General features: G+C 42.4%; 2 protein-coding genes across 2 annotated transcripts; both read right to left on the reverse strand.

The window, feature by feature from the left end:
• Positions 1 to 5,251: 5,251 nt before the first annotated feature.
• Positions 5,252 to 7,834, reverse strand: LOC124009206. The gene is made up of 11 exons (XM_046320766.1): positions 7,678 to 7,834; positions 7,334 to 7,518; positions 7,150 to 7,253; positions 6,781 to 6,872; positions 6,441 to 6,621; positions 6,189 to 6,294; positions 6,021 to 6,109; positions 5,855 to 5,946; positions 5,625 to 5,732; positions 5,465 to 5,506; positions 5,252 to 5,382 (listed from the first exon to the last, which is right to left on the reverse strand). The coding sequence occupies exons 1-10, from the start codon at positions 7,802 to 7,804 to the stop codon at positions 5,490 to 5,492; spliced, it is 1,101 nt and encodes a 366-aa protein (XP_046176722.1). The 5' UTR covers positions 7,805 to 7,834; the 3' UTR covers positions 5,252 to 5,382; positions 5,465 to 5,489.
• A 9,377-nt stretch (positions 7,835 to 17,211) lies between these two features.
• LOC124009203 lies at positions 17,212 to 19,794 on the reverse strand. Its single transcript, XM_046320764.1, has 11 exons — positions 19,638 to 19,794; positions 19,294 to 19,478; positions 19,110 to 19,213; positions 18,741 to 18,832; positions 18,401 to 18,581; positions 18,149 to 18,254; positions 17,981 to 18,069; positions 17,815 to 17,906; positions 17,585 to 17,692; positions 17,425 to 17,466; positions 17,212 to 17,342 (listed from the first exon to the last, which is right to left on the reverse strand). The coding sequence occupies exons 1-10, from the start codon at positions 19,762 to 19,764 to the stop codon at positions 17,450 to 17,452; spliced, it is 1,101 nt and encodes a 366-aa protein (XP_046176720.1). The 5' UTR covers positions 19,765 to 19,794; the 3' UTR covers positions 17,212 to 17,342; positions 17,425 to 17,449.
• Positions 19,795 to 21,056: the final 1,262 nt, after the last annotated feature.

Here is a 21,056-nt window from a genome sequence, read left to right on the forward strand (position 1 = left end):
TCTACGGAGAATTCCTTTGAAAAAGTGAAGGGGTCTGAATACTTTCCGAATACACTGTATAAAGGAATGCTATGACTCAAAAGATTTTAAGGGAGGAGGTTAGGTAGCGGTGGAAAAAGTACCCAATTATCCTACTTGAGTACAATATACCTTAATAGAAAATGACTCAAGTAAAATTGAAAGTCACCTGGTAAAATACTACTTGAGTAAAAGTATAAAAGTATTTGCTTTTAAAATATACTTGAGTATCAAAGTAAATTTAATTGCAACAATATACTTAAGTATCAAAAATAAAAATCATTTCAAATTACTATATTATGCAATCCAAATGGCACAAGTTTTTTATTTTAACGGTTAGTCAAGGGCACACACCAACACTCAGACATAATTTACAAATTAAGCATTTGTGTTCAGTGAGTCCACCAGATCAGAGGCAGTAGGGATGACCAGGGATGTTTTCTTCAAAAAAGTATGTGAATTGGAAAATGTTCCTGTCCTGTTAAGCTTTCAAAATGTAACTGGTATTTTCCTTAGTAATGTAGTGAAGTAAAAGTAGTCAAAAATATAAATAGTAAAGTACAGACACCCTGAAAAACTACTTAAGTAGTACTTTAAAGTATTTTTTACACCACTGAAGTTAGGTATAGGCCTACTATAGTATGGAGACCACCGTAGTTCTGTTGGTACTGTGCTGCCATCTGTCAGTGGCAGACAAAGTAAATGATATCACCTGGCAGCAGCCCATGCCTGACATCTGGAATGAGCTGAGACAGATGAGATGTTGGTAGAGCAACTGAAATACACCAAGATGGAACTTGCTGAAGTGGAAGTCAGCCTGAAAACCAGGTGGCCGACCTGATCAGACAGAATGAAGGTAGGGGATCTCACAGCTGCTGAGCTACATGCCTACACACTGCATTACAACTAAATAGCCTTTGTGTGATATTGATTGGTTTTGCTTGCGTGTTTAAGCACAAGATGTTGAACTGAAAGCCATTGAGGTCAGACTACAGGCAAGTGAACACCTAGCGGAAGAACTGGAGAGCAAATGAAGGTAAAATATTTTGTGGATAATAGGCAGAATCTCCAGCACACCCAAAATTGATTAGTGAAGGTGCAGGAGGCAAAATGCAGAACGCCTCAGAACACTTCCAGTAAGATCCTAAATTAATTTGAATAGTAGCTGAACTTTCAGGTAGTAAACATTCAGAACAATAGTGGGGAAAGGCATATTTTGTTTCTTCCATTGTTGCGCTATTGCTCTTTTTGAAAGCATGGGTACCTTATACAAATCATTTTTTTCTAGTATTTCATCTAGTATTTGTAGTGGAAATATTCATCTAGTATTTGTATTTCTGATTGTGTGAGTGGATTTTTTGGGTACTTCAGATTCTGTCCCACTGTAGAGATATGCTCTGCAGAGCAACTGACTGAAAGCTCAGCTACTATTAAAATAAACATTCATCTGACTGAAAGTGAGACTTGTTTTTCAAAATAGTGTAATGGAGTGACTTGGCTCCGGCTTCCCGTGACTGGTTAGTGATCTGTAACAAATACCTCAGTTCATAAAAGGTTGCCTTCTCTGCTAGGTCAATATAGGCCCCGCCAATCAGGACATAACCTTGACCTACAGAAACAGCAACGCTTACAGACTCATCTTCATTTTTGTACCATTGTAATAACCAACGGCACTCAATTATTTCACAAATACAGGCATTCAGACAGTGAAGGTACTGCAGAGTCAATAGCGGCGGTTATGAGGCACATATCTAGGCTGTCGTAGAAACAGCATCTATGAATATCAAAATGCTGGCAACTACAGACAATGCAGTGGTGCTACAACTGGAGAGAGAATTACGCGAGCCTTGAAACAAGTAATCTGGTTTGAGATCATGAAGACAAGTCTAGCACAATCCATGGATTTCTGATCTCCTTTTGACATGATCATTTGGGGTGTAACAAAACCAGGTTCACATCACAGGCCAGTGAATTGTCAGTGGTTATAAGTGGTCCAAGGACAGCATTTTGACTTGACCTAAAAAAAATAGAGTTTAATCATTGAAAAGGGTGGCTGGACATGCCTTTCTTCCCCCCCCCTGACATCCCATTCTAGTGCCCTGGGACGATAAGTAAATTCATCTTTCTGCACCCCACTCAAGTCATGCAAAACCTGATGTTACTCCCCTTCTGGGACTTGCAGCTGAAGTCACAGCAGCTACAGAGGTTACTATGGGAGGAGTCATCAAGGAGGTCTCAACTGATTTTTTAAAAATTAAGTCAAGATTTGAATGGCACTGTTTCTCTCCAAATTAGATACTTTGGACAAGTTGAGGTCCCTCCTTTCAGTAAAAGTAGTTCAATTGAATAGGCGTATACAATATTTTTTACCCATGCCCTTGCACATAATGGCAGGCCTTCCTGCTGGTATCAAGGCCGCTGGGGTTCCAGGCCAAAAGTTTGCAGTGTATATAGACCTGAGAAGAGATTAGGGATCAGTGTTCATATTCATCAGTGTCAAAATGTAAGTCACATAAGTTTACCACTGCAACGGTAAACTTGAAGGCTTGCAGAGAGACGGATTTCAGAAATGTCTTGTCTTGGTTCAAATTGAGTTTGAAGTCATGCTATCCACCAGACATGTCAAATGGTTTGCCATCAATCAGGAATGGTTCATCACATGAATCCACATCACACAAAAGCACCAGTCACATCTTGCCGTATAACCCATTTGTAAAACTCCTTGGCGAAGAGGAACACGGAGCCCACCGGATGCAGCTCTGGTGTTGGTCGCCACACACTCAGCAGCAAGGGCTGATGGTCCTTCTGCTCCACTGTTGCCAAGATGTGGATGAAGGCACCAAGGAGGTATTCCCTAGACAGATATGATCCAGAGAAGTAATCTGCAGGATACACATCATATGGGCAGTCTTGCATCTGTTAACGTCAAGCTTACTAGTAGTCTCAAAAACCTATCCGTCATAAGTCCCATGTGGTAGACCACATCTCCTTCACCATTTGTATGAAATAGCACTAGGTCAAGTATGGGAGGTGCTCAATCTAAAGTACAAAGGAAATATATTAAACATGTAGCTGACTGTGCAAGTTCAGCGTTGGAATAGTTCTCCAGCATTAGCATACATGATACAACAGAACAATTATTATATTCCTTAGGGGTACACAAAACAGCCACATCTCACCTGTCATAGACAAACAACTGGGTAAGACTGAAAGTCAGAGTTCAGGTGAGCTTTGGGAGTAGACATAGGTCAGCTCATTCAAGTACATCAGTGTGTCCCCAGTAGTGAGGAAGGAGAGAGTTAGACAACCCCAACCAAATACACATGGGTACATTTGCTAAAGCCTACCATCCTCCTGAAGGTGGTCATTTAGTGCCACATGGAACATATCCCTCAAGTGTCTCTGCTGGGGAGGCTAACAACTTCCCAGACAGGAGTGAGGGATCGATCTGTGACCTGGCTGCCCTGCATCTCAGAGTGACTGAATCAGGGCTTCTGCCATATCTGGTAGGATAATTGTTTAAAATATTTTTTACAAACTAACATCTGCTGCTTTTTGGTCTAGTACAGTTCAAATTTAAAATGCAATAGGCCTGCATGAAAGACAATGATACAAATGACCTTGTGCCACAATGGCAGAAACAGCTATGCATAGGAGAGCCACACTGCGGCAAAATAAAGCCATCATGATTGAACGCAAAGGTTCAGTTGGGATGCCTATAATAATTGTCAGCAAGCAATCATGTTAACCCCTGCCATCTGTGTGTTTTGCAATATTAAAAACCTCCAGCTGCAGGCAATCAATTACTGATCTGGAAAACATTAGTATGAACTTATTCCAGTCTTGCAATTAATTATCAGATGCTTATGCTGTGTTTGTAACCAAGTGGGAGTTATTAATTTACCAGTTGTGAAGTCGTAAATACTAGTTGGATCCATTCCAGTGTTTTGAACTCATTGAGAAACGCAGATTGGCTAATGGCCAACAAGCTGCACAAACTAAAAGTACAGCAATCATGCTTGTAAACAAGCTATAGTGTTCAAAAACCATAGATTGCTTTTAATGAATGTTTTGTTGCATTTAACTGAAGAAAATCCAATTGAGAATTTTCATGGTAGATGAAAGGTCAGCATGTGGGAGCTCAGGATGAACAACATTTCACCCACTGGTTTCTGTACAGCACATTGGGCCAATCGTGCGCCACACATAGGGACTCCAAATCACGGCCGGTCGAACCAGGGTCTGTAGTGACGCCTCCAGCACTGAAATGCAGTGCCTTAGACTGCTGCACCACTCGGGAGCCCATTATTATTGAACCTATAGTCAAGAGTTCCTGTTCAAAAGTACCAGGTCACAAAAAGCCATGAGTCGACCCCCCAGGCCAAGGAAAAGGCCAAGTCAGCTACAGTCGACATCTTCACCCCACAAGAGGTTCCTGGAGGACAACGCAAAGAAATCATTTTAAAAAGGGAGAAAGAAACCTGACGCTTGGTCTGTAATGAGTTCTGTTACCAGATACAGTGCAAGTACTGGGCTCGTGAGCTATGATGAAATTTAACTGGGGTGGGATTCATTTGTGACCTGTCAGAGGGGAAATGCCAGTGTTATGAAATGTTTAATCAGTTATATGTCAATGAATGTGCCAAAAACAGTTTGCTCTTGAACTGCTGGGATTTTCAATCTATGCGAATGATAGTCTAGTTAAACTGTTAGAAAGGTAGACATTTGCCAGTGAGGTATGAAAGACACTGAAACCAAGATAATCTTTGGGGTATATTCCCCTGATGGACACTCTCCTAAAAAAAACACACATTTAAACTAAGGTAAACTACCGCCATTTTCCTGAATTGTTACCTAAGCATGGCCATCAGCCACCTACAATCCCTAAACTTGGCTTGTCAATTTCATCTTGGAGTGGGCTACTGCTGAAAAAGTATAGCCAACAAGAAGCAGGTTCACTTATGACAATCTTTCAAATAGCGCTACCATTGCATGAACACCTGCTGTGACTATCATTAGCAAACGAATTATGCCAAGAGAAGAAAGTGTTACAGTTCAAGAGTAATCAGGACACGAAGTCGCAAAATACTGAGCACTCTCATTGAGATCATCTTACAACCAGATGGTCACCTCTTGGCTATTTTGTGTAGATACCGGCTCCGCACTACTGGATTTAGGGTACATCTCATCAGGATCATAGCATTTTGACAACCATTAGAAACAAACACCATTGTAAAGTAGTCATTTTATTGAAACATGCTCAAGTCAAAGGACTTCATATCCATACTGGGGATAGTAGAAAGTGATGCACCCTTCAGGCCACCTACAATTAGATGGCTGTAGAGACAGAAAAGACAGCCATCCCTGTAACAGGTTGAAGAATTGTTAGTAACATGCATCTCATTGCCGTTGGGGGATTTTACAGTAAAATAACCAGCACACACACCTGACAAGCAAAGTGTTCCAGACCATTACACCGACCAGTCAACTGAATACAGAACACAATGACAGATGAGTAGGTTACAGGTTCAAGTTCATTTGGCATCAAAGCTGATACAATTAAAAGCCAAGTGTAAACTATAGTCTTCAATGCCAAAATCACCAACCTTGTTCTACAGTAGGATATTTTACAAATTCACTGGGGATCCGGGTTTCAGAGTTTTCCACTATTGTGAGCGGTCCAAGAACAGAGTTTTGAACCAGGCCCTGGGGTTCTGAGAAAAATATATATATAAATTACTTCAAGCTGCAGTCCCATCAGAACTCAAGAGTGATCAGCTCAAATGAATATGGAACTACAGTTTAGTCAGGCTTGAAATGAAGTGCCTCAAAATACCTGAATCCACACCCCTCTTCAACCGAGGCTTGCAACTCGAGTCACAGCACTTGCAGAGGTCACTTTGAGACGGGTCGTCCAGCAGCTCCCATCTATGAATTTTTAAAAAAGTTGGCTGTTGCATTGGCACTAACGTCATTATGGTCGTTATGTGACCAATACTTACTCTCCAGTCTCTTTAATGTAGTGGCAGGCCTTCTTTTCTATATCAAAAACCTCAGGGTCCCATGCAACAAGCTTACAATGAATATACACCTGGGGTGAAATAAGAGAACAGTCAAGAGCTACAGTATGAAAACAACCCAGTCATACCGAGAACTTGTGGTCCACTCACTTCCTCGCCTAAGGCAAACTTGAAGGACTGCAGGTAAAGCAGAATAGCAGACGAGTGGTACCTAGGCAGGAACCTGGAGTTCCCAGTCTTCCCATCTGCAAGGCAACTGAAAATGCATTGTGCAATGAGCAGACAAACAGAACTTCCATCCAGCAAATAAGCTAACTTTAAAATGTATTCAATACTTTAGCGCTAGGCAGTCAAAAACCAAAACGTGCACCCTACATGGCCATAGCCAGGTCTGGTACATACCCCTTGTTGGTGATGATGGGGTACACCAGGCTCGCAGACTGCAGTTCTGGTGTTGTGGCCGCCACACACTCCTCCAAGAGCAGCAGCAAGGGCTGATGGTCCTTCTGATCCACTGCTGCCCAGATGGGGATGAAAGAGCCCAGGGGAAACAGGCTGCTCTTAGCCAGACCAGTAAGGTCTTCTACATGCAACAGAGAGGGGAAGGGGCACAATGCTCATACGTACTGTACAGCCACAGGTTTCAACTAGCTTTGGGCAGTGTCCTCTGCTAGGAATTTCTTTACCAGTTAAGTTGACTGAACATATTCTTACACTAATTGATGTTGTATGAGTCACTCACCATTGAGGAGTGCCATGTGGAAAACCAATCCTCCATGACCCTCAGCACTACCATAGGCAGGGATAAGGAATGGGGGAATCCATCCCTCAGGTCTACATACAAGGGGGAATGTTTAGTTTAATAATGAAGGTGGCAAAGGCTTAGGAAGATTTGATTCCAACACCATAGCTAGAGTACACTACACCCAATAGAGCCCTAAAACTCAACTCAGTTCCACTGCATTTAAAAAAAAATCTTTCCCCTCTAATTAGGGACTGATTTAGACCTGGGACACCAGGTGTGTGCAATTAATGATAAAGTAGAACCGAAAGACAGCAGGGGCCAGACCTCTTAGGGTAAGAGTTGAGTACCCCTGGCATAGATGGTTACCTTATGTAAACACACTTAATATGGTGACTAATAGCAGCAGGTTTGGGCTTTCGGTTAGGTCTGTAAGTCAGGCTGGTTGAATAGATGTGTTTTTTGCCAGTCACCTGGGGAATAGAAGGAGAAGCATTATTCGTCGCAGGATCCAAAATGGCATACATTGGGTCAAGAGTTAGACAAGAGTTACCCGTTTCTTGATGGCACAGCCATTGAGGTTGTAGTGGAATGTCGCCATCCCTTCTCCCGTGGGAAGAACAGAAAATGTGGACGGAACACAGTGTCCAAGGAAAAGACGGGCAGCATGTTCAACCAACTCTGGACTGACCTTCCATGTCACTTTAATGGAGTGTTTCTCACAATCCACATTAAAATCTAAAAATATAAATTTGATAATGTCATCATTCACATCTCAAGAGCCAACACCACAACTTGGCTAGTCTGTTAGGCGGCCAGCATGAGATAAGTAGCCTATTCAAGTTAACATGGTATCAGCGCTACATAATCATATTATGCGTTCATTATTAGACGTACCTTCATTGGCAGCGCTTGCTGCTACGACAGCCAAAAGAATTGCACATTGCCAAAGGAGAGACATGACTGAATGATCTAGGAGTGCCCACAAACTAGAAATATTTATGGACCAATTGATCCTAATCATTTTAATTCTGAACACCTGTGAAAGGTCAAGGAGCGATAATTATAGACCTAAAAACATACCAACATCATCAGTTTTGGTATTTCCTGGTCTGAAAACATCCTTGAATTTGTATGGGTTTTAAAAGTAAAAATTGTAATAGTTACATATTTTCCCCATAAAGTAGTCTGCAAAGCGGAACCTATGTCTCACAAAACACAAAATGAGGGATTTTCGGTGAAATACATCAATTATATTTTACAACTGTGTTTGTGTTTCACCCCTCCTGAATTTCACCAAAATCCTGAATGCATATCAATCAAGATATGGAACTCAAGGGATAACAAACTCTACTGAGTCACTACTGGCACAAGTGAACTCCAAGATTTCATCTTTGTCCTCTGCTATACAAGCTATCTGCAGGCAGATTCAGAGGAATCTCCTGGACAAGTACGCTACCAAGTACATCATACAACCCTCGTCCTCACATTATATTATCCCTTGACACCATTTTTTAAAAACCTTTGTTTAACTAGGCAAGTCAGTTAAGAACAAATTCTTATTTTCAATGACGGCCTAGGAACAGTGGGTTAACTGCCTGTTCAGGGGAAGAACGACATCACTTAGATGGCTTTACATATCCATGAATATTCCTTAGAACAACAGAAGAAATAAAGAAAACCTTTTTTTTAAACAGAGTTGGAAGAGACTGGGACTACTTTCCTAGTTTGGTGGCTAAGCCCTCCATAGTGAATGGTCTCTGAGCCATTGTCTCAATAAGACGACTTACAGATTTCACTACCCTGCCAGTGCGTGTTCTGACCACATCTTGCGAATCACGTGAACCCGGTCTTTGTAAGTCTTGGTCACTTGCTAAATCAGTGGGTGCAATTGAGTCAGGAATACCTGAAGGTTCTGTGTCAGGGACTACAGCTACCCTGTCATAGTCAGGAATGCTAACAGCAGTCTCATTATTGAGAGATAACTGAGCTTGACGGTCTTGATTTGGATTGTCCCTGCAGCTGTACGCTGACTGTTCTTGCTCCATCTCATCTCTGACTGTCTCCTGTCTCTCCGAAAAGTCCTGATTTGCGGGGTCATCTACTCCACAGTTTATCCATGAACTGGTCATATCTCCAGAGCTTTCCTCTTCATCAAAGCCTGAAAGGTCCATTGACTGACCCTCATACTCTGGATCTACAGCTCCATCTGATTGAGATTCACGTGAATCATCCTTAGGTGTTTCTACCGGCAGAAAGCTGATGTCTAGAAGAAGGTTCCGATGTACCACCTTGGTGTTTCCTTTATCATCCACCACCTTATATATGTGTGTGTGTAAGTTTCTGTCAATGACCGTGTACACCTTAGCTTCCCACTTGTCGGCAAGTTCTCTTTTCCCCATTTCTCCTTTTTTTAGCGAGAAGCACTCTGTCTCCTTTGTTCAGGTGAGTGCTTCTGACTTTTCTGTCATAATGTTTGGCCTGTTTCTGTTGTTCTTTAACTGTATGCTGTTGAGTGATGCTCACTGCTTCATGGAGATGGGACTTCAGTGTTTTGACATAGCTACTATAGTCAACAAGCACAGGATCCCTCAAAACTTGCTTGAACATTATATCAACAGGGAGTCTCGGAACGCGACCTAACATGACTTGGAATGAAGGAGTGCACCCATCTTCCTCCATTAGATCCGACTTTGTCATTTTGGATATCACATCCACCTTGGTTTGGTCCACAGCCACCCCGTCACCATTAATGACATGACCCAAAACTTTCATAGACGTCCGCAAGAAATTGCATTTCTTTGGACTCAGTTTCAGGTTGTGCTGTCTCAGTCTCTGGAACACCAGCTCCAATCTATCCAAGGCTTGTCTTTCGCTTGGTGCAAACACCAAGAGGTCGTCTAGGTAACACAGCAGGCTACTGAAGTTTAGGTCTCCAAAAATGCTAAGCATCATCCTCATAAATGAAGCTGGACTATTGCATAGGCCCTGCGGCATTCGATTGTATTCATGCAGACCCAGTGGGGTAGTGAAGGCTGTATACTTTTTGTCCTCCTCTCAACATAGGTATGTTGTAAAAGCCTGATGTCAAGTCCATCGTACTGAAGTAGGTGTAGCCCCCTAGAGCTTCAAGACAGTCAGATTGGTGTGGAAGTGGATGTGCATCTTTGTGTGTCCTTGCATTTAGCCATCTGAAAACTGTACATATACGAAGCCCACCATCTTTCTTCCACACCATTACTAGAGGGTAAGCATATTCGCAAACATATTTCCTGATTATTTCCTGTTCCTCCATTTCCGTCAACACTTGTCGTAGTTTCTGGTAATGGGCAGGCGGAACCCTCCGATATGGTAGGCGAAATGGTCTGTCATCTGTGAGTCGAATGCAATACTCAAAGCCCTTGGCTTTGCACGATGCAGTGCGCTCTTGGAGAACAGATCATTGTAGTTAAGAAGTAACTGAACTAATTCCTCTCTTGATGCTTGACTGGTTTTACAGGGTTTGATGTCAATCTCTCCCAACCCTACATCAAGCAGTTTCTGCTTCAAATCCACGGAGTCGGTTGTAATGGGCTGCTTGAAGTCCTCCACAGCCAGACAGGGAGACACATCAGCCAGCTTTCAATTTGTCTTTAGAGTTTGTCCGATAGGTTAGTGACTTTCATGGGCACCCACCTGTCGCCCCACAGGGGTGTGATGACTCGACCCACCATGATATTTCATGGCATGGTGCTCCCTGGAGACATTGGCACGCTGTTGGGAAGCCTCCCCACACTAGCTGCTCTTGTTTAGCGAGGAGTGTGACAGCCTGGTTGAGTTTGACTGTCCCTATTTTTCTGGGCATTTCTTCACTCTGCCAACATGTCAGGTTAGTCATCATGTTCAAAAAGTATTCACCTGCAGATGATGGCTGCGAAGCACATTCTGATATGAGGCTCCAGTACTCGTCAGTACCCTTCATTTGATGCATAAGGTGTTTTATCAAGTTTGTACCGAGGATGAGATCATCATGCTGACCTGGGACTATGAGCACAGGGACTAAACAACTAATCCCATACACATCAAGGTCAACTTCATACATGCATTTTGTTTCCCCCCCCCTAAACCAACGAGAATGACTGGCTCTGATAGTGGTTTCTTCTCTAGACTAATATTTTCCGCCAGCATTCTTTGTTCTGCTGCTTCGCTTAAAGAACAGGCTATGGAGCCAGTGTCAAGCATCCCTTTCAATTGGAACTGGTTATTTACAGTGACTGGGGCATAAAACAGTTCATCAAATGGCGCTACTCTGTATATTCTGCGCTATGATCCAAACCCCTTTTGGTGCTGTACTACATGCGTTCACATATCGTCGTTCTAAATCTTCATCACACTCGAGAGTTTGTTTCTCTTCACCCGCATATCCCCCCTCCAAATGCGGGCCCGCTAGTTTAACGGCTCCGCTCCATTGGTTGCTCGTGTGTCCTCCTCACTGTATCTAGGCTCAGACTTCGGACAGTTTTTCTTCCAGTGACCTGACTCAAATAATGACCAACACAGACCCTCCCTTCTACAGTGAGCAAGTGTAGAGTGGTTTGAACCGTTACACACCTTGCAATATTTCCTGTAAGAGTACCCTTGGTTAGGTGGGTGCTGCGGTCTTACTGTTGTCTGAGTGTTCTGCGATCAAGTAAGCTTATCAAGGTTTGCATGCAGTTTCCTTCAGTTTGATTAGAGGGTGTGACAATTACCTCACTCTGGTTAGGAGACACTGGACAAGATGTCACTTCATCTTCAAGTACATGTGACAGGGCAGGAACGGAAAACAAGGGAAGAAATAGGGACTCTAATCAGGGAAAAGATAAGGAACAGGAAGCATAGGACACAGCACGATAGAGAGAGGAGAGAGAGGGGAGGGGAGAGAGAGGGATAGTGACCACCCGTCTCACAGCAGCAGGGTGCTTTGACCTGGTCAACATTTGGGCTTTCATTTCAGACTGATACTCGTCTAGACGTTCTTGTATCTCAGCTGCTGTCCACCTATCGGCTTTTTAAAACTTTAAAACCGCAGAAAGAGAAGGATTTCGGCAGTGTTTCGAAAAACATCATCATTACCTCTCGGCTGGAGTCCTCGGTGCTCCGACCCTGCCTCCTCAAACACTCGTCGGCCACATATACTGCCTTGTTCAACCGGATCCAGTACTCCAGTGCATTTTCTCCTAGTACTGGCAAAGTGTTGTAAAAATCATCAAGAGGCATGGATGAATATGTCAACTCACTGAAATGTTGTTTCAGTATATCTATTATTACTTTGGGGTTCTCGTGAGGTTTCAGAGATGTATTGCTGCTGAGTGTTATCTTTATGATGTCTCTAGCGCTCCCCATAAGCTTGGACATGATCTCCTGTGACTGTTCTATGACCGGCAAGCCCCTCTTTCTCAGGGAGACGTCCATGAGTTCCTCCCATTCATGTACTGAGTACTTGTCAGACCCATCCCCTCTGAAACATGGAGGCTCTCTCACGTCAGACTGCATGACCAAGTTCATACCGGATAAATTAAGGGAGGGTGTGTCAGTGAATGTCTGGCCTGCACTGGAGCTCTGAGCCTGTCCTCCTTCTTCTCACCTTCCATCCTAATTTGAGATGATATAGACTGTCCTATCTGGTTGGCTAGTTGTGTGATAAGATTTCCAAAGTCAGGACTGGCCACCTGGTGACCAAGCTGGTGTTGATCAACGGCGATTCACAATGATCCACGTTGATCAGGGCCACGGCACCAATGTAACCGGTTCTGCACCGGTACCTTTCTGCGTTGGGTTCTGGTAAGGTGTAGGTGGAAGATAAGGCTTTGGACACAATTCAGCCAGTTGTCTCTCTTTTAATGACTGCATGGAATGGATACAAATACAAGGCAAAAGTTACTGCTGCAGTCGGACTCCATACAAGTATATTTGCCTCTCCTCATCACGCTCTGAGCAAACTGAGGAGTAAGAGCGTGGCTCCCGTTGAGAACATCACAGCATTAACACAATTTAGAAATTAAATACAATAAAAATAATTCACTCTTGAAAGTAATGTAATACATCTTAAAATAACCTTTGAATAATACATTAAAATAAATAAGAGGGATTTTTGGTGAGATATATCAAGTACATTTTACACCTGTTACACAGGAAATCAATCACTGATCTGGAAATCATTAGTATGAACTCATTCCAGGCTTGCAATTAATTATCAGATACTTATGCTGCGTTTGTAACCAAGTGGGAGATTTGAATTTACCAGTAGTGAAGTCGTAACTAGTTGCATGCATTCCCGTGCTTTGAACTCGTTGAGAAACGCCAAGCTGCATGAACAATAAAGTAAAAGTACAGCTATCATGCTTGTAAACAAACTATAGTGTTCAAAAACCATATTAATAGATTGCTTTTTATAAATAATGTTTTGTTTTGCATTTAACTGTAGTAGATGACATCAAAAAAAAATGCAATTATTGAGGTCATTTTGTAGTGATGACATCAGAGGTCAGCAATCTCAGGATGATGCTATAACAGTTATGCCATTGGATTTTTAGTCATGATATGGTTTTACCACTTGGTTTGAACACAGCATTAAGATCTGACAGCTTTTTTATCAAATAATGTTTTGTTGTCAGTGAGTGTGTCAGGAACCAGATTGCTATAACATATGTGGTTAGCTGATATTTTGTTGTAAGATCTGGCATGCCTCAACAAAGCCTGGTCAGAGGAACACACCCTTAATCTTGTGCCAGTTTTATTTGCAGGACAAGGATTGTCCAGACTTTCAAGAATGCCTGAATTGCTTTGGCTTGCTTTTATGGTTGACTGGGTGGATGCAAGCTTCACCATTCAATTATTTCAGATCTAGAGGAGTGCAATTATAATATGGCATGAGACAATTATTGCATTCTGTCCATGCTGGCTTTCTAGGGCTACCTGAGACATGAAACAGATAGCCTGTATGCACTGCCACCTGTCTCAAATGTATTAATTGATATTTGTCCTAAATGTGTAATAAAAACACTTCAACCACTTAATTTATATTTAACACTGGGTTTTAGCCATTTTTGTTGTTGATTTGACGAGACATACGAGACAAGAAATGAAAGCGCATCGCAGCAGGCGATTCAATTGTCGGGACAATTTTTTTATGCCAACTTTCTAAATTTACATTTTTTTAAAACAAAAAATCACTGGAAAAGTAATGGAATAGCTCGTGATATCATGGAAGGAAGAAAGCAATACTGCATTTCCAGAGAATTTGAACAGGTACAGAAAGAGACTTAAGCTTGTTTGGAATTGGAACTTTCCCATTTCTTATTCATCGCTTAGAAGTGTTGTAAATTTACCATCAAATCAACTGGGATATAGGGTACTATTGGGCGAGACGCACCCTGGGTTAAGGCGTGCCCTGCCCCCTGAAAATCTCACAACAACAACAAATGTCCTCTATTTCAACATTTTTGAAGTCATGCCATCAAACAATTTTGAGTGAAATGTATTTAATTATTTATCATTTAGAAAAAGTTGTATATATAATCCAATGAAGTTAGATAGATTTTGTTTTTTGATATATACATGTAAGGAAGCCTTAAGATAAATCATCCATTTGTTTAGAGGGAAACATTTGGATTTTATTAGTAGGTTAGTATGTTGAGGGCAGGAATCCGTCTGCCACACCAATGCGGCAAGATATCTCTTTATTGATCATTTGTATCTAGCTGTAATTTAGGCACTGACTAGCCAAGTTAGCTAGCTAGCAACCTAACGAGCAGAACGTTTAGTTTTAGTTTAGTTTATTTTATTTTTACAGGGACAGTGCACATTAATCAACGTTTCAGTAAAAGTGCCGGTTTTAGCCAGCTGGCTAATTTTCAACCGCAGTCCCTGGGCAGGTTATTAAAAACAATTACAATATAGACAATAGCACCATAGAACAAGCAAGACATAGCAACATAGGACAAGCAAGACATAGCATACAGACAGAGCAACATAGGACAAGCAAGACGTAGCAGACAGAGCAACACAGAACAAAAAGCAGCAAGACAAAATTCATAAAAGCAACAAAGTGTTTCCACACCTCACAAGCTACAGACAACAGACAACATGGAAAGCGGCAACACACAGCTAGGGACCATGTTCACAAATCTGATTGACCTTTAGCCATGTCCTCAAGCATTTTGTGAAAGTGTGATATGTGGTGCAGTTATGTGTGTCTGATGGCAGTGTATTCCAGACATGGGAAGCTCTCACAGAGAATGCAGATTTACTAAAGGTGCTTTTCCTTAGGGGAACTATACAGTCACCTCTCATGGCAGACCTTGTGGATCTGCTGCCATATGTCTGGGTTTTCTGTTTATCAAAAATATTGAGTCTGAGGTGAATTAAATGCATGCCAGCTAGTTAGCATAACATGTCTGTTATCATAGTCAGATAATCCCCCAGTTATCAGGATTAGGGGCGGAATTAGAATAGGAGCCAGGGTTAGGATTAGAATAAGGTTTGGGGTTAGGATAAAAACATATGCTAAATGGCATACGAATAGGGTTTACGGTTAGGCTAGGTTCAGAATAGGAATTAGGTTACGGGTCAGTTGACCTGGCGGAGAGGATGGGAATCCAAAACACATTGAATAAGGAAAGGCAGTTGGCAGGCATAGACTGGTTTTAACAGTTTTATGAAGCAGCACCCAGGATTATCCATCCGTATATCCCACAAGCAACCAGTCTGGCTCGAGCTGTAGGCTTCACACCCACCATGACCTCTACCCCTGCCACATCAACCACCAACACAACTTCCACCTGTTGTGTCAGAATCCAAATTCTTTAGGTAACATTAATAAATAAGATGTTTTATCAATTGTCATAAGTATGCTTATGTGGGGAAAGTTACTTGTGCCCCAGAGGGGAGAGGTCAGGCTTGTCTTCTTATGGGAATGTGTCTGTAACTATTACATGTCCCCTCTGAGGTTGTCCTTATCTTGATTTAGTGTAAAGCCTAGGAGGCTCACTGTCTTTTCTGATCTTGTCCAGGAGGGGGTGTATTTGAGATGGGAGTATCTCAAATTGACAAATGCCATTGGATGAGGTAATGTTTTGGTCCTAAGTGGTACCAAGAAGTGGAGAACTTTGTTTAAGAGACCAAACTGAACGATAATTTATAGCTAATGCTGTCTGGCTATGGGATACTCCTCTCTCAAGTAAAGTCTTCCTTTGTAATGTTCCTAAAAATCTGTTATTTGTCATGTGAGCTGAGAGGAGTGTGTCTTCACTATAAATGATACTAAGAATGGTTTTTTAAGCACTCTGAGAATTAATTTATAGACACTGAATTGATCTGAGAGTCACAGGGCTATGGTGAAGCTCATAATTAAATATGGACTTTATATAACTGGCTTGCTCTCATGATTTGGTAATACAGGAAATTTCCACGACACACCCCACAGGTCTCCAGTGACCTTCCTCCAAATATTGGTAAGGGAAACGTCAGCACACATTTAACTAGGCAAGTAAAGAACACTTATTTAAAGTGACCGCCTACCCCGGCCAAACCCTAACAAGTGCACCGCCCTACAGGACTCCCAATCACGCCCAGTCAATTCAGGGTCTATAGTTACGCCTCCAGCACTGAAATGCAGTGCCTTAGACCTCTGCGCCACTCGGGAGCCCATCATTATTGAACCAATAGTCATGAGTTCCTGTTCAAAAGTACCAGGTCTACAAACAGCAGCCATATTGGAGTCACCCCCCAGGCCAAGGAAAAGGCCAAGTCAGCTACAGTCGACATCTTCACCCCACAAGAGGTTCCTGGAGGACAACGCAAAGAAATCATTTTAAAAAGGGAGAAAGAAACCTGACGCTTGGTCTGTAATGAGTTCTGTTACCAGATACAGTGCAAGTACTGGGCTCGTGAGCTATGATGAAATTTAACTGGGGTGGGATTCATTTGTGACCTGTCAGAGGGGAAATGCCAGTGTTATGAAATGTTTAATCAGTTATATGTCAATGAATGTGCCAAAAACAGTTTGCTCTTGAACTGCTGGGATTTTCAATCTATGCGAATGATAGTCTAGTTAAACTGTTAGAAAGGTAGACATTTGCCAGTGAGGTATGAAAGACACTGAAACCAAGATAATCTTTGGGGTATATTCCCCTGATGGGCACTCTCCTAAAAAAACACACACATTTAAACTAAGGTAAACTACAGCCATTTTCCTGAATTGTTACCTAAGCATGGCCATCAGCCACCTACAATCCCTAAACTTGGCTTGTCAATTTCATCTTGGGGTGGGCTACTGCTGAAAAAGTATCTTACAACCAGATGGTCACCTCTTGGCTATTTTGTGTAGATACCGGCTCCGCACTACTGGATTTAGGGTACATCTCATCAGGATCATAGCATTTTGACAACCATTAGAAACAAACACCATTGTAAAGTAGTCATTTTATTGAAACATGCTCAAGTCAAAGGACTTCATATCCATACTGGGGATAGTAGAAAGTGATGCACCCTTCAGGCCACCTACAATTAGATGGCTGTAGAGACAGAAAAGACAGCCATCCCTGTAACAGGTTGAAGAATTGTTAGTAACATGCATCTCATTGCCGTTGGGGGATTTTACAGTAAAATAACCAGCACACACACCTGACAAGCAAAGTGTTCCAGACCATTACACCGACCAGTCAACTGAATACAGAACACAATGACAGATGAGTAGGTTACAGGTTCAAGTTCATTTGGCATCAAAGCTGATACAATTAAAAGCCAAGTGTAAACTATAGTCTTCAATGCCAAAATCACCAACCTTGTTCTACAGTAGGATATTTTACAAATTCACTGGGGATCCGGGTTTCAGAGTTTTCCACTATTGTGAGCGGTCCAAGAACAGAGTTTTGAACCAGGCCCTGGGGTTCTGAGAAAAATATATATATAAATTACTTCAAGCTGCAGTCCCATCAGAACTCAAGAGTGATCAGCTCAAATGAATATGGAACTACAGTTTAGTCAGGCTTGAAATGAAGTGCCTCAAAATACCTGAATCCACACCCCTCTTCAACCGAGGCTTGCAACTCGAGTCACAGCACTTGCAGAGGTCACTTTGAGACGGGTCGTCCAGCAGCTCCCATCTATGAATTTTTAAAAAAGTTGGCTGTTGCATTGGCACTAACGTCATTATGGTCGTTATGTGACCAATACTTACTCTCCAGTCTCTTTAATGTAGTGGCAGGCCTTCTTTTCTATATCAAAAACCTCAGGGTCCCATGCAACAAGCTTACAATGAATATACACCTGGGGTGAAATAAGAGAACAGTCAAGAGCTACAGTATGAAAACAACCCAGTCATACCGAGAACTTGTGGTCCACTCACTTCCTCGCCTAAGGCAAACTTGAAGGACTGCAGGTAAAGCAGAATAGCAGACGAGTGGTACCTAGGCAGGAACCTGGAGTTCCCAGTCTTCCCATCTGCAAGGCAACTGAAAATGCATTGTGCAATGAGCAGACAAACAGAACTTCCATCCAGCAAATAAGCTAACTTTAAAATGTATTCAATACTTTAGCGCTAGGCAGTCAAAAACCAAAACGTGCACCCTACATGGCCATAGCCAGGTCTGGTACATACCCCTTGTTGGTGATGATGGGGTACACCAGGCTCGCAGACTGCAGTTCTGGTGTTGTGGCCGCCACACACTCCTCCAAGAGCAGCAGCAAGGGCTGATGGTCCTTCTGATCCACTGCTGCCCAGATGGGGATGAAAGAGCCCAGGGGAAACAGGCTGCTCTTAGCCAGACCAGTAAGGTCTTCTACATGCAACAGAGAGGGGAAGGGGCACAATGCTCATACGTACTGTACAGCCACAGGTTTCAACTAGCTTTGGGCAGTGTCCTCTGCTAGGAATTTCTTTACCAGTTAAGTTGACTGAACATATTCTTACACTAATTGATGTTGTATGAGTCACTCACCATTGAGGAGTGCCATGTGGAAAACCAATCCTCCATGACCCTCAGCACTACCATAGGCAGGGATAAGGAATGGGGGAATCCATCCCTCAGGTCTACATACAAGGGGGAATGTTTAGTTTAATAATGAAGGTGGCAAAGGCTTAGGAAGATTTGATTCCAACACCATAGCTAGAGTACACTACACCCAATAGAGCCCTAAAACTCAACTCAGTTCCACTGCATTTAAAAAAAAATCTTTCCCCTCTAATTAGGGACCGATTTAGACCTGGGACACCAGGTGTGTGCAATTAATGATAAAGTAGAACCGAAAGACAGCAGGGGCCAGACCTCTTAGGGTAAGAGTTGAGTACCCCTGGCATAGATGGTTACCTTATGTAAACACACTTAATATGGTGACTAATAGCAGCAGGTTTGGGCTTTCGGTTAGGTCTGTAAGTCAGGCTGGTTGAATAGATGTGTTTTTTGCCAGTCACCTGGGGAATAGAAGGAGAAGCATTATTCGTCGCAGGATCCAAAATGGCATACATTGGGTCAAGAGTTAGACAAGAGTTACCCGTTTCTTGATGGCACAGCCATTGAGGTTGTAGTGGAATGTCGCCATCCCTTCTCCCGTGGGAAGAACAGAAAATGTGGACGGAACACAGTGTCCAAGGAAAAGACGGGCAGCATGTTCAACCAACTCTGGACTGACCTTCCATGTCACTTTAATGGAGTGTTTCTCACAATCCACATTAAAATCTAAAAATATAAATTTGATAATGTCATCATTCACATCTCAAGAGCCAACACCACAACTTGGCTAGTCTGTTAGGCGGCCAGCATGAGATAAGTAGCCTATTCAAGTTAACATGGTATCAGCGCTACATAATCATATTATGCGTTCATTATTAGACGTACCTTCATTGGCAGCGCTTGCTGCTACGACAGCCAAAAGAATTGCACATTGCCAAAGGAGAGACATGACTGAATGATCTAGGAGTGCCCACAAACTAGAAATATTTATGGACCAATTGATCCTAATCATTTTAATTCTGAACACCTGTGAAAGGTCAAGGAGCGATAATTATAGACCTAAAAACATACCAACATCATCAGTTTTGGTATTTCCTGGTCTGAAAACATCCTTGAATTTGTATGGGTTTTAAAAGTAAAAATTGTAATAGTTACATATTTTCCCCATAAAGTAGTCTGCAAAGCGGAACCTATGTCTCACAAAACACAAAATGAGGGATTTTCGGTGAAATACATCAATTATATTTTACAACTGTGTTTGTGTTTCACCCCTCCTGAATTTCACCAAAATCCTGAATGCATATCAATCAAGATATGGAACTCAAGGGATAACAAACTCTACTGAGTCACTACTGGCACAAGTGAACCTCTTCATCAAAGCCTGAAAGGTCCATTGACTGACCCTCATACTCTGGATCTACAGCTCCATCTGATTGAGATTCACGTGAATCATCCTTAGGTGTTTCTACCGGCAGAAAGCTGATGTCTAGAAGAAGGTTCCGATGTACCACCTTGGTGTTTCCTTTATCATCCACCACCTTATATATGTGTGTGTGTAAGTTTCTGTCAATGACCGTGTACACCTTAGCTTCCCACTTGTCGGCAAGTTCTCTTTTCCCCCTTTCTCCTTTTTTTAGCGAGAAGCACTCTGTCTCCTTTGTTCAGGTGAGTGCTTCTGACTTTTCTGTCATAATGTTTGGCCTGTTTCTGTTGTTCTTTAACTGTATGCTGTTGAGTGATGCTCACTGCTTCATGGAGATGGGACTTCAGTGTTTTGACATAGCTACTATAGTCAACAAGCACAGGATCCCTCAAAACTTGCTTGAACATTATATCAACAGGGAGTCTCGGAACGCGACCTAACATGACTTGGAATGAAGGAGTGCACCCATCTTCCTCCATTAGATCCGACTTTGTCATTTTGGATATCACATCCACCTTGGTTTGGTCCACAGCCACCCCGTCACCATTAATGACATGACCCAAAACTTTCATAGACGTCCGCAAGAAATTGCATTTCTTTGGACTCAGTTTCAGGTTGTGCTGTCTCAGTCTCTGGAACACCAGCTCCAATCTATCCAAGGCTTGTCTTTCGCTTGGTGCAAACACCAAGAGGTCGTCTAGGTAACACAGCAGGCTACTGAAGTTTAGGTCTCCAAAAATGCTAAGCATCATCCTCATAAATGAAGCTGGACTATTGCATAGGCCCTGCGGCATTCGATTGTATTCATGCAGACCCAGTGGGGTAGTGAAGGCTGTATACTTTTTGTCCTCCTCACACATAGGTAGGTTGTAAAAGCCTGA

The sequence above is a fragment of the Oncorhynchus gorbuscha genome, linkage group LG22, assembly GCF_021184085.1.
Source record: "Oncorhynchus gorbuscha isolate QuinsamMale2020 ecotype Even-year linkage group LG22, OgorEven_v1.0, whole genome shotgun sequence".
Lineage (NCBI taxonomy): Eukaryota > Metazoa > Chordata > Actinopteri > Salmoniformes > Salmonidae > Oncorhynchus > Oncorhynchus gorbuscha.